This window comes from Macrobrachium nipponense, chromosome 21, assembly GCF_015104395.2.
Source record: "Macrobrachium nipponense isolate FS-2020 chromosome 21, ASM1510439v2, whole genome shotgun sequence".
Taxonomy (NCBI): Eukaryota; Metazoa; Arthropoda; class Malacostraca; order Decapoda; family Palaemonidae; genus Macrobrachium; species Macrobrachium nipponense.
In genome coordinates this window covers 72048661-72060937 of record NC_087212.1, presented here as the reverse complement: position 1 = coordinate 72060937, position 12277 = coordinate 72048661, and the positions used below count along the sequence as shown (strand labels likewise).

Genomic DNA, 12277 nt, shown 5'->3' with positions numbered 1-12277 from the left:
TAAGTTAATCATCCCCAAATCCCGCCTGGAATAATACCTGAAATTTCCCTATCCCCAAAGTCCTTTCAAAGAAGAACATTCCCATAAATATTAAATGTAGCTGTCACCGGATTGATCGTTGAGGAAATAGTGTTGGGTGTGCTGTAATCCGTGATAATGAATCACATTTATCAAAATTACCTGATTATACTTCTGTATTGTCTATGGCGGTAACAGCATTAGTTAAGGCTTTAGAACGTGTTTCAATTTATCAAGGAAAATGCTTTGCCATAGACTGTGACTCAAGGGTGCATTAGATTCTCTGAGTTGTTAGCAGTTTCCAACATTAATTCCAAAAAGCTCACATTTCTTGTCGACGCAAAACTGTTCATTTCTTCCGGGTTCCCTTTGGTGGTGAGTAGGTAGTGGACAAGGAAGCTAAAGATACCTACTTTAAATAATGAGTATGTATTGAAAGGTGTTCGCAATTCAGAAAAGCAAACTGTTAAGTCCTAAATTTTGAGGTAATGCCAAGAAAGCTGGCTATCCCCTCTCCTTGCCAATGATAAAAGAAACAAAAAATAAAATTAGGGTTAAAATTAGCCCCTGACGTACAAATTTAAATAGCAACCGAAAGGTGGAAGATGGTTTAGCTCTGTTAAGGATCAGGCATACTTCTGTCACCACAAGTAAATAGTAAATATCTGGTAGTGGTGCACCGGAGTGTTCTCACTGTGACAGTTTTCTGTTGGTTGAGCACAATCTGGTGCATTGCTCCTTAAGGCCTTTCTAAAAGACATTGGTTATTTTAGCAACATTTTAAATTATTAGCTTATTAACGATTAAATGCGTTTGAATGATAAGCATATTTTCTATATATTAGAATGTGTTACTCTGTAGTTTCTCGATAAGATTAATTCATTTGTTCATTCCTATGATGCCCTAAATGACCTTCCTGGCCCCAGTATTGAACCTTATGGTTCAAATTTCAAAATCCATTCCACCTAAAAAAATGTTCTGTGGAAAGTCGTTGAACTTGTTTCGTCATTTTTTCTTGAGAACTATTTTCGATAACATTTCAGGGCTCCTGAAGAATTGCTCTCCGTCATCGTATTAGAATTATTTGTAGAGACCTTCAGTTTTCTTCGAACTGAAATCTTTTGGTCTTAATACTTTAAGCATGGCGGGAAAGTGAGGAAAGAGGTTTAGTGAAGGAAAATCATAATGAAAGGTTGTTGCAGAACAAAAGGATAAATAAAATAGAGGACTACAAGAGGAAGTATCTGGAAGCTGAGGGCAAAGAAAAAGGTTTCCAGTTTCATGAGAAAAAGTTCTCGGAGATGAATGTAGAAAAACCGTTAATGAACCAATCAATGCAATCATTATAAGGTTTAGCCCATGAAAATTGCAAACGCAAATACTTTCGCCACATCAATTTCTCATACCGACACTACTCAGTATTTCAGGACTGGAAGTATGAAATGTGTCTGAAAACAGAAGGAACTATTTTGCTGTCATAATCACTGTGAATATGACAAAATATGAATAGTTTAATATGTCAAAATATAAATAGGAACAATCTAAATATTCTGATGTACGATTAATGTAAATTATTACTTTTAACACATATGGTCTTTCAGTTTTCACGATACAGATATTGACGATGTTCAGATATGAAGTATTTTCAGTCAGGTGTATATAGTGTTTCTAGAGCTGATTCATAGGAATCTTGTTATGGTTTCAGTTGTGCTAATTTTCACCGTCATGTGTGCTGATGATTATGGCTAAGAGCTATTACTATCTACGAAAACACAGTAAGACATGTTTTCGAAAGTTTTATCTTTGGGAGTTGAAGAGCTGATGCAAAGCCTGCATCTCACCACCCCTTGCCATTGTGATTTAGTTTATCAGGCTGCTGCCACTGCCCAACCTAGAAATATTGACATTTACTAGCAGTGGAATTTGGGGGCATAGTGGTTCTTGATGCCACCGTCTGACCATTTTTTTTTTTTTTTTTTTTTTTTTTTTACTGCGGAGTTCTGCTTTCGCTATTATTATAATTTCGTAGAAAGCATCTTGTTTGTTGAAAACGACCGCCAGGTTTTTATTGTGGAGTATTTTGACGACAGTCCCCTTCCCGAGTACACTTAGAAGCACATCCTATTAGTAAATGGCGGGGCATATATTGCAACTGAAAGGTGGATCTACAGGTTTCTTTGTTTCCCTGATAGACTAAATCTTCACCTGCAGTGACTTTACATGATGCGGTATTAATATGAATAAATTAGTGCTTAAAAAGCTCTATTTGGTTAAGATCAGCTTCTAAAAGTGCAAAATACTCATGGTAAATAAAAAAACAAGTTTTTTTAGATGATATATGGAGAAACTGATTAATATCTTCATACTGGCAGTTGCTTAGACAATGTTCGTACTTCCAAGTCCCGTGTGGTAGACTGGGGCACATAAGTCCTTTGACTTAATGTTTACAATTTAGACCTGTACAGTGCATATAATTGAGCATTTATAAACGCAATATGTTCCCGTTTCTTCGCTGCGGTAGAGCCGTTTTTTTTTATTGCGAGACAGACGTAGTGAAATGCAATATGTCTGCATTTGCATATGGTCCCGAGCATTTTAAAGCCCCTCATCGGATAAGAGGTAACGTCATTTTGACTTGCGAGGGGTGTGCCACGTGGATCTTGCTAAGTAAAGCTCCCTCTGTAATAACGGTTGGAAAGTCTTGTGTGTGACAGCAGTGATGGTCAGTCATCATGTCCTGGCAACATTCTAGAGAGAAAGTTCAATAGGGTAACTGGGTTGGAAACAGATTAACTCATAATATTTCAAAGAATTCATTGTTGATCACTAGTATTGCGTTAAAAGCGTTTTCCTATTTTTGCTGTGGTGTTTATACATAGAGGTCTCTTATAACAGAAAGAAGATATACTTCTTATCCACAAAAGAATGAAATAAGAGAGTGTGCGTCTTTGAAAAATTCGTAATACCAGATGTAAATGATTGTAGCTGGTTTGATCATTCGAACCTACGTTGGAACAACTGAGAGCACGGTCGCAGAAATTTAAGAAAAATATATATGTTTTTTTGGTAAAATTATGCAAATAAATATTTAGATACGAGAGTCTCACCCTTCAACATTAAAACGACGTATAAATAGCATGTAGTCAGCGTGAAGCAAGATGTGCATTTGTATATTATACGCTGGTTATCTAATACTCACCGACTATTATTAAACTGAAGGGTAAGTATATGTAGCCGTGACGATTTCAGTCCTTCAAACAATAGACTCTCCCAGTGAACTGATAACTACTCCAGGAAAGTAGAGGCTTGACGTTTCTTTTTGGAGACCAGAGACGTTTCACGCAGTGAGGAGAGAGAGAGAGAGAGAGAGAGAGAGAGAGAGAGAGAGTCGGGGCGGTAATTGAGTTGAAGGAGCTCGAGCCTTGACACACTGGCAGTCGGCCACCGCCGCTCGTTTTCTCTTTCTCTTTGTCGTCGTTTTCTCTCTCCAAGTCTAAAGGCTCGCCCGTTGCCATTTCGGAATTTTCCCCTTTTTAAAATTATACATCTCTTGTGTAATGAATATCAAGTCTTCTTATATATATATATATATATATATATATATATATATATATATATATATATATATATATATATATATATTATTATTATTGCTCTTGTCTTTTTTATGTGTACAGTCATTGAAGGAACCCACATCTTGTATTTTGTACTTCCCTCCTATGTGGTCCAAGTAAATTCATCACTCTCTTCGTATATAGTTTATGAACTTTTTCTTGCATTTGAGAGCCGATTTTCAAAAACGATTGCTAAATAATTTAACTATATATTAGCTCTCTCGAATAAATTTCTGAGGCTGTACAGATTCTCAGCTTTATTGTATTTCGTGTTTTTCTTCTTCTTCTTCTTCTTTTTGCAGCCCTGATGATGGGAATGGAGTCCCGAAACGTAGGTACTAATAAAAGGTAGATGATTCTCTCTCTCTCTCTCTCTCTCAATGTATACATATACATATATGCGCGTGTACGTTAATATAAAAGAGGGTCGAGATTGTAAGTCTCAACCTTAGGTAGTACGTTACGTACCATCCACTAGCTTGGACCGAGGAACCGCCTTCCACATGAATATGAAGGGACCAGTCACCAGTGGTAAGAGAGGATGGCCTTGGAGTGGACGCCACAGCCTCAACTTTAAATCTGTCGTCTTCATGCAGTTTGTGTTACATCCACACTGCGAAATATATCGATATATTTTTATTTTGAATATGTATATTATATATATGTATTATATATTATATATATTATAAATATATAATATATGTGTGCACGCACTATATATATATATATATATATATATATATATATATATATATATATATATATAATATATATATATATATAATATATATATATATATATATATATATATATATATATTATATATATATATATATACATACAGAGAGAGAGAGAGAGAGAGACGAGAGAGAGAGAGAGAGAGAGATAGATAGTTCCTCGTTCAGCAACTTTGCCCTCACCAATGATAAAACAGATTGTGTCAAAGGAGGCGTTGGGGGTCGGGGCGGGGGTTTTTGTGGTGGGGGGATGGCGGGTTGATTTTATATACCATTTATTGATTGGAAGATCCCTTGTGCCATTCTTAACCTAATCAGTACCTGGAAGTGACGCGACTGTAGTAGGTCATGTTCAGGATAGCCGAGGGCTTTTGGGGGTAGAAATGGAGTTGAACACAGAGTTTAGGCCAAAGGCCAAGCACTGGAACCTATGAGTTCATTCAGCGCTGGAAAGGAAATTGAGAGCAGGTAGGTGAGGGTGCATAGCAAGATGGAAGTAAGATAATATGAATGGAGGTACAGTAAAAGTAATGACAGGGGTTGCAGCTATAGGTCGAAGGGACGCTGCAAAAGCCTTTAGTAGTGCCTACAGTGCACCTCGTGGGGTATACTGACGGCACTGCTCTCCTACGGGGTCTGGGGTAGAAAGCTCATCCCAAAATCACTTGCTTAAAATCAGGAGAGTAACGCCCCCTGGTGTGTGTGTGTGTGCGTCTGCATTTGGAATTTGTCAAGATTCGGCTGAAACCGAGAAGGTCAGACTCTGTTCGTGAGTAATGCGCGGTGTTAATTGCTATACGGTCTAATGGAAAGACAAATGTTTTTTCCAGCGAATGTTTGCAGCCAATTTCCTTTTATTTGGATTATGGAAACCTTTTCTCGACAGTCTTTCTCGTCACTTAATTATCACCAAATAGTTCATCATACTGTCCAAATATGACCTTTTCCTCCTTCGCAGTGTATTCTGGCCATTTTTCATAATAGACTAACTCCTGTTGTCCTCCACTTTTATTCCTCTTTTCGTCAGGATGAACATTCGTCTGCGTTGAAGTTCGTCAGTTCTATCATTAATGAATTAGAGTCCCGCTTAATTAAGCTGTTACGGGAGCGGTTTTGTGCTTCTTTTTGTCGATTTATTTATTTGTTTAATAAAGGAATTACCTGTAGCACTGTGTTACTGGTCATTTTTAAGATGTTGTTATGTGTGCGCATATCTTGAAAGAGACATGTCTGTACGTAGTGATGCTTATTAGCTAATGACTGAAAGACAACCTTCCCTCTCCAGAAAGTGATTGTTAATTCCAATTCTAGAGAAGTGGGTATATAAACCTCGTTCTGCAGGTGTTTTACGTCTCTGCTCTTCCAGAAAACAGAATTCTTTGCCAGTTTTGCCCGTTTGCCTTTCTCTCTCTGAGTCTCTGGGTGTAATTTGATTCTGCAGAAAGTATCATCATGGCCTCCGTACTGACGTGCAGCTCCACTCATTGTGACATAATTCTGTTCATGCGTCCGCACCGATTACTGACACAGCCTCCGGAGCGAAAGAGTCAGGATCTGTGCAGCGTCGCTTCCACCGTAATTGCCTTTCTTTCTTTTCGTCTTTTACTTTTCTCTTTTTCCCAACGAGCTGTTCAGCAACTTCAACGTTGTCTAGCTACTTTATCCACCGCTCGCTTAAGATCAAATCCCTCGGGTCTGCCTTCTGAATGTATGTTTGGTAGTTGAACCAATTTGTAATGACAATAAAAATAAAAGCTAGAATAATAATCACGTAAATCCAACAGTCACATTCACGTGACATCTTTATTTTTTAATGTTAAGCGAATACAGCCTTTTTCATTTCGTGATTTCCTCCCTTTGGATAAACTTATAACTGTTATTTAAGTTAGGGAACATTCAGTCCTGTCACTGCTGCCTGGGGGGGTGGGGGGGGGGGGACTGTTTGGGAAGGCTCAACGTCTTTGGCACATGAGTTCCTGTAGCCATCTGCAAAGGAGAGACACTATCACCAAACATTAGGAATCGAGTATGAGCCGCAGTGAATCGAAATTGGGGTCGATAAGTCAGCCTAGTTACTATCCACAACTAGCAGTTCAAAAATGTTAAGAGGACCCGAGGCAGTCATGCATGATGTTTCTAAGTATTGTGACAGCCTGTTATAAAGTAACGGACACAACATCCAAAAGGCTTGGTACTTTTTTTACGACTTACAGAATAGTCTTGCTTGTAATGTAGTTCCATAAAATGTGTAAATGTTCACCAATTATATATATATTATATATATATATATATATATATATATATATATATAGATATATATAATATATATGTATATATATATATATATATATATATATATAATATATATATATATATATATAATACTATATTATTATTAACTTAACAGGGAAAATAACGATTTAAAGGCCCCGAGCACACTAGCCACTCTGTGGCACCACAAGTGGCCGCGCAAAGTGGCGGGCCAGAGCACACTAGCCACTTTTTAGAGCCACAAGTTGCGGTTATGTTTTGAATACCCGGCCACATGTGGTCGCCACACCGATATCACTACATCTCAGTTTCAGCATGGACTCTGAGGAAGAGGCACTGTCACTGCTTATACTTCTGCGACGTCGCCGCCGCCGTCGTCGGAGAGCGCTATGGATGCACCCAATTACTGCTTCGAGATTGACCCACGGACAGTTTTACATGATAATGAGTGACTTAAGAGCAGATGATGATAAATTTTTATACTACTTTAGGATGACCCAGGAAAGTTTCAACGAACTCTTGGCCATAATTGGCCCCCACATTTGCAAAGACAGTACACACCTAAGGAAGAGCATTCCAGCTGAGGAGAGACTTGCCATAACATTAAGGTTTGTAAATAATACAATTATTTTTAGTGAGTTTATTAAACTGTATTTCAATGAAACTGTACTGCAATACAAAGCTATATTTCCTTTCCTATATCGCTAAGATTATGAATGCTTCCAATGATAACATTTGTGTTGTCACTTCAGTGTTTTGTTCAGAAATTACTCATGACTGAATCATCCGACCATGGGGATACCGCTTGTGTTTCAGATAGTTGTGCAGGTGATGGTGTACAGGGTAGTACGGGTTGGCTTTGAGGTACTGTTGATTGTGCATGCATGATGCTAGGATGTTGTTTATACCTCTTGATCACATTCATGATTTCAAGCTTAGCATCGAACTTGACACTCTCAGGAATACTCTTGAAGTCAGGCACCAGACCAAGAAGGAAATCTTTATCATGATCGTGAGGGGCGGTTGCTTTCCTAGCTAAAGCTTCCAGAATAATCTTTTCATCCGAATGTACAGTTGATTTCTTCCTTTTTACATTAGAAGTGGAAGGTGCAGGCTCTCCTGGGTTTTCTCGTTCATCTCCCTGCACTGTAGTATCCTCGACACTTTCAGCTGCATGTGGTTTTGTTGCGCAAATTTCTTGAAGAAAAGACAGCTGTTTGAAGTACAAATATTCCTTCCTCCCACTTCCTGCGCCAGATCCCGATTTTTCTTTCTTCGACAATGTCAATTCTCTTCTATAGGAGTCCCTCAAACTCTTCCATTTCCGTTGTAGATCTGTAGCTGTAAGAAGATGTAAAGATTAGTTATATAGTTATTAGTCTACACACTAGCTTCATCTAAAATAACTACATGAATAAAATTTCAATGATAGCACAACGTTTTCTCACGTATTATTATTTGTCGGGTTAAATTAAAGTCGCGTCAAAATCTGAGTAAAATGGAGTTTCATGTTTAAATAATAGTAACATCCTCTCCCTATAAGTATAGCCACATACGTAAGTAAATGCATTTAATTTAGCAATAATATACTGATTTTTAAATGTTCTTTTCAGGTTCTTAGCAGCAGGGTGTTCCTCTTTTGAACTACATTACACTTTCCGGTGTGGGAGTTCCACCGCTAGAGGGATCGTGCAAGAAGTGTGCAAGGTGATATGGGAGTATCTACACGACCTATGTTTCCCAGAATTAACAAAGGAAGAATGGCTGAAAATTGAAGAAGGCTTTTGTTGTGAAACACAGTTTCCGAATTGCATAGGCGCCATCGATGGCAAGCATGTGAGGCTCATTAAACCAACGGGCAGTGGTTCTGACTACTTTTGTTACAAGAAGTATTTTTCAATGGTGTTGTTAGCTGTATGTGACGCAAACTACAGGTTTACTTTTATAGATGTCGGTTCTTATGGTAAAGCATCAGACTCCTCAATCTACAAAAACAGTAACTCTACCCAAAAAATGCAGCAAATACACTGAACATTCCTAGCGATAAACCAGTGTCAACGAATGGGGAGCCACTTCCCTTCGTTTTCGTTGGCGACGAAGCTTTTGGCCTCTCTACTCACATGCTACGCCCTTATGGGGGAAAACAAATAAATGGCGCATATTTCATAGACCACTGGATTTACATGTTGAGAATGCCGAAAACATTATCAGGGCATGTTGCACTTTACACAACTTTGTAAGAGAAAGGGATGGTGTACAGTTTGAAAACACACTGAATGTTGTAGGTCTGACTGATGGTGATGGTGCAATACAGGATGCCCTCGATCCGCTATAACAATAAGAGAAAAGTTCTCGGACTTTTCCAGCATAGTATCTGTGTCGTGGCAGGATAGAATGATTGGGAACAGAGTGTAGGGCAAGTCAGTGAGTGACATAGTAAAGGATGTAATGTGTTACAAACTTTTTTCCAAATCATTTCTTGTGTCACCTATGTATTAGATATACATTATTATACATTATTATACAGCTATGTATGAAATACTAGACTTACAATATCAAATATTGTGAATATAAATATATGAAATGTAATACTTACTTGCTTTGTTTTTTCCTTGGCAATCCAACTCATTGAAGTTGGGTACGAATATAGAGCACAATTCCTCCCATGCCTTTGCTTTCAAAATTTTGTTGCTGTATTCCTTGAGGCGCACGTCCCAAATCGCTGGCCTATCTTGTATTTCAATAATAAATCGGTCTGTGTCAAAGCCGAATGAAGCCATGGCAGATACAGCCCAGACTACAAGTTTGTCAAGTCACACTCTGCAAACAATAACAAATGGTATTTCAAATAATGCCAAATGTCGGAAACAAATTTTAAATACAATTACAATGACAGAATAACGCCAATGATATCTTACTTAGCAGTGATTAAATTTATTTGATTAAATGGTTAAATTATAAACAAAAAAAAAGTTACAAAAACATGCGAAAAACTGCGTCCGTTAATATTTCATTGAATTTAGAATTTAATTTGTATTGTACTTTTTTATAACTTACATTTATTAACTTATCGTTGAAAACGGGAAGGTTATGTATTAGGTACGGTTTGTCTGTTTATAAATAAATATTGACCTTTCACACTGAAAAAAGAATGCTAAGTACAATTTATTGGGGCTTAATAACTTACCTTGTTTGAACAGCGGGACAACACACACCTCACCTCAACGAAGTTTCCTGCATCACTGATTAGCAGCCACATGTGGTCGCCAGAAGTCGCTTGTGTGCTCTCAGCCAGCCACAAAACGCCGCCACAAAATGCGCTGTTTGTGGCGGGGACGAGCGACAGCTTGCCACAGTCGCGAGCCACAGACACAAGTGTGATCGGCAAAGCTTGAAAACAATGGGAACCTATGGGAGAAAATATCCCCGCCACAAAACGCAGCCACTTGTGGCTCTACAAAGTCGCCAGTGTGCTTAGGCCTATGCTCAAGGAAAACGTATTTCCTTAGACAATTTTATCTTTTTCGTAACTTCATCTTTGTCTGTATCTCTATATGAGAACCAAACGTAATGTTTATATTGCGTTTGCTTCTCATATAGAGAAATAGACAAAGATGAAGTTAGCTGTCATTATCAAGACAAAATGTTATGTAAAGAGGTGTGTATTGGAAAAATCAGGAAAAATCAAATTCTTGTGGCTTGGCTTCACACTATTTTTAGTATCTAGAAATCAAATCCTCAAATGTGAAACCGTAAAGTTTACCATTGAATGTCTTCTTTGGTATTCCGCCACAGGGACTACAAACCATTACGAAAAGTCAGACTCATTAGCCTTTAAAAATGTAAGTAAACGAATCGGTGATGAGGGCGTGTGTCTCAATTTAGGAGATGACTTCAGCTCTTTACTTGCTTCTCAAGCAGATTTTACAACTTGGGTTTTTTTTTGTTCAGGAGCCGTCCATGTCAGTTTTTGGAGGGGGAATTTTCTTGAAATTACCGACTGATGAATCAATTGCTGGCTCTTTTTGTATCCTCGGCTTCATTTAACAACTCGTTAAATGAAACCCTTTTGTTGTATGGTTCACAGACGTGTACATTAGAAGCAGAAATACACCGTAGACTAGTATTGTACTTTTCTCAAACCTATTGATTATATTTTCTTCTTTAAGGAAGGGAGAAATTTTTTGCTTGTATCATTATGTTTTTTTATAATTTATTCTGAAGTACTCGCATTCCTTACATTTTACGTAGTTTTCAGCATTTCGTTTCGTGATCATCCATGACCCAACTCGGATCTCCTTCCCGGAGGATATAGTTTTGTTCCACTTATTACTTTTATGTTTGTCAGTCTATAATAACAACCTCTGGTTAATAGTCCTAATTGGCTTGGAGGAGGTTTTGTAGCCTTATCCCTGACTCTCCCCGGCCCCCGCCCCTTTTTTCTGGTTCATAAAATATTATATTTCATTTTCTTATGAATATGAAAAGAAAATATGTGATGGATATTAAATTACTACGCCAGTCTCACATAGACCTAGATAATTTATCTATGAAATTACATTTTGAAATGACTATTTCAATCACTTCCTTTACCAAACCTCGTCAGGTACCTCCTGGTATTGTGTAGAAAAGCTGGCACAAATCCTGTTTAATACTGAATAATTATTTGCCACGAGTCAGCGTTCTTGTCAAAATGTCAGCTGTTCCCTGTATTCTTCATTCCTTAATTATCCATTACTGCACATCCCACGGGAAAAGTCCCCCCCCCCCCCCCGTTTTTAACGCCGATTTAGCACAGACAGTTACGTATCCAGTTGTGCACTTCATGCAACTTTATTTAGGAGTCACGCTAAACCACAACTTCGTTTGCTCTTTCAGAATGTTTTAGTTATACATACTGTTCGGTACCCAGAAAATTTATCTCGGATTTTGGTGACCCATATTTGCAAGATACATATGTCCCGTTTGATGTGTTTGAGTATGAATGCAATTGGATTTTTTTACGAGAACTATTAAATTGTACATTGCAAAGTGTACATTTCTACACCATTACAATACACAAAGTTACAAGGTGGCCTTCGTGATTAGCTGCGGAGGTATTCCTCTCTTGGACGCATTCTCTTTTATTTGTGAGTTTTGGGTGTTGTTTATGCAAAGTGTAGTTAGTACATGGGTTTGGTCTTTGAGCAAGTTGAATCTGTCGTATCCGAATGGTTCTTGATACACTTGCTCACGGCTGAAAGTTTTGTCCTTTCTCCATCTTCTGTAACTGAGGTTGCCTCATCTTTTCATGCATGCGGTCCGTCAAGCCAGTTCAGAAAGTAAGAATAGACAGCAGCGAATTCTGTCATTCATTCCCTACAATGCATTTACATTGTATCTGTAACGTTACTAGACAAAATTATGATCATATTGCTGGTATGGCATATTCTTGTCACACACAAATATGTATATATAATATATATATTATTTATATGGATAAATGTATATATATATATATATATGATATATAATATAATATTATATATATATAATGTGTGTATGGGTGTATGTATATATAATCACTTTAACACGTGATTCGTTTATCGCACTTTACCACATGTGTAAAAATAAGACTGGTTTCGACTTTATTTCTAA

The 12277-nt window shown here is 37.7% G+C and overlaps 2 protein-coding genes across 8 annotated transcripts in view; one reads left to right on the top strand and one right to left on the bottom strand.

Moving 5' to 3' along the window:
- LOC135198163 (uncharacterized) overlaps positions 1-8653 on the top strand; it is a 904910-nt gene extending 896257 nt beyond the window's left edge. For 2 of the 7 annotated variants that reach the window (XR_010310738.1, XR_010310735.1), the window contains 2 exons: positions 6949-7248; positions 8254-8653. The gene's annotated coding sequence lies outside the window, so the exon portion shown is untranslated. The remainder of the gene's footprint in view (positions 1-6948; positions 7249-8253) is intronic. The other 5 variants (XR_010310739.1, XM_064225669.1, XR_010310736.1 and 2 more) reach the window with 4 other exon arrangements.
- Positions 7293-10114, bottom strand: LOC135198162 (uncharacterized). The gene is made up of 3 exons (XM_064225666.1): positions 9828-10114; positions 9237-9460; positions 7293-7981 (listed from the first exon to the last, which is right to left on the bottom strand). The coding sequence occupies exons 2-3, from the start codon at positions 9418-9420 to the stop codon at positions 7401-7403; spliced, it is 765 nt and encodes a 254-aa protein (XP_064081736.1). The 5' UTR covers positions 9421-9460; positions 9828-10114; the 3' UTR covers positions 7293-7400.
- Positions 10115-12277: the final 2163 nt, after the last annotated feature.

What these genes read in the sequence shown, in the direction of transcription:
- LOC135198162 (XM_064225666.1), bottom strand. Translation starts at nt 9,420, where the DNA reads ATGGCTTCATTCGGCTTTGACACAGACCGATTTATTATTGAAATACAA. An exon ending in CCAAGGAAAAAACAAAGCAA is followed by an intron (nt 7,982 to 9,236) that starts GTAAGTATTACA and finishes ATCTTCTTACAG; the next exon opens with CTACAGATCTACAACGGAAA.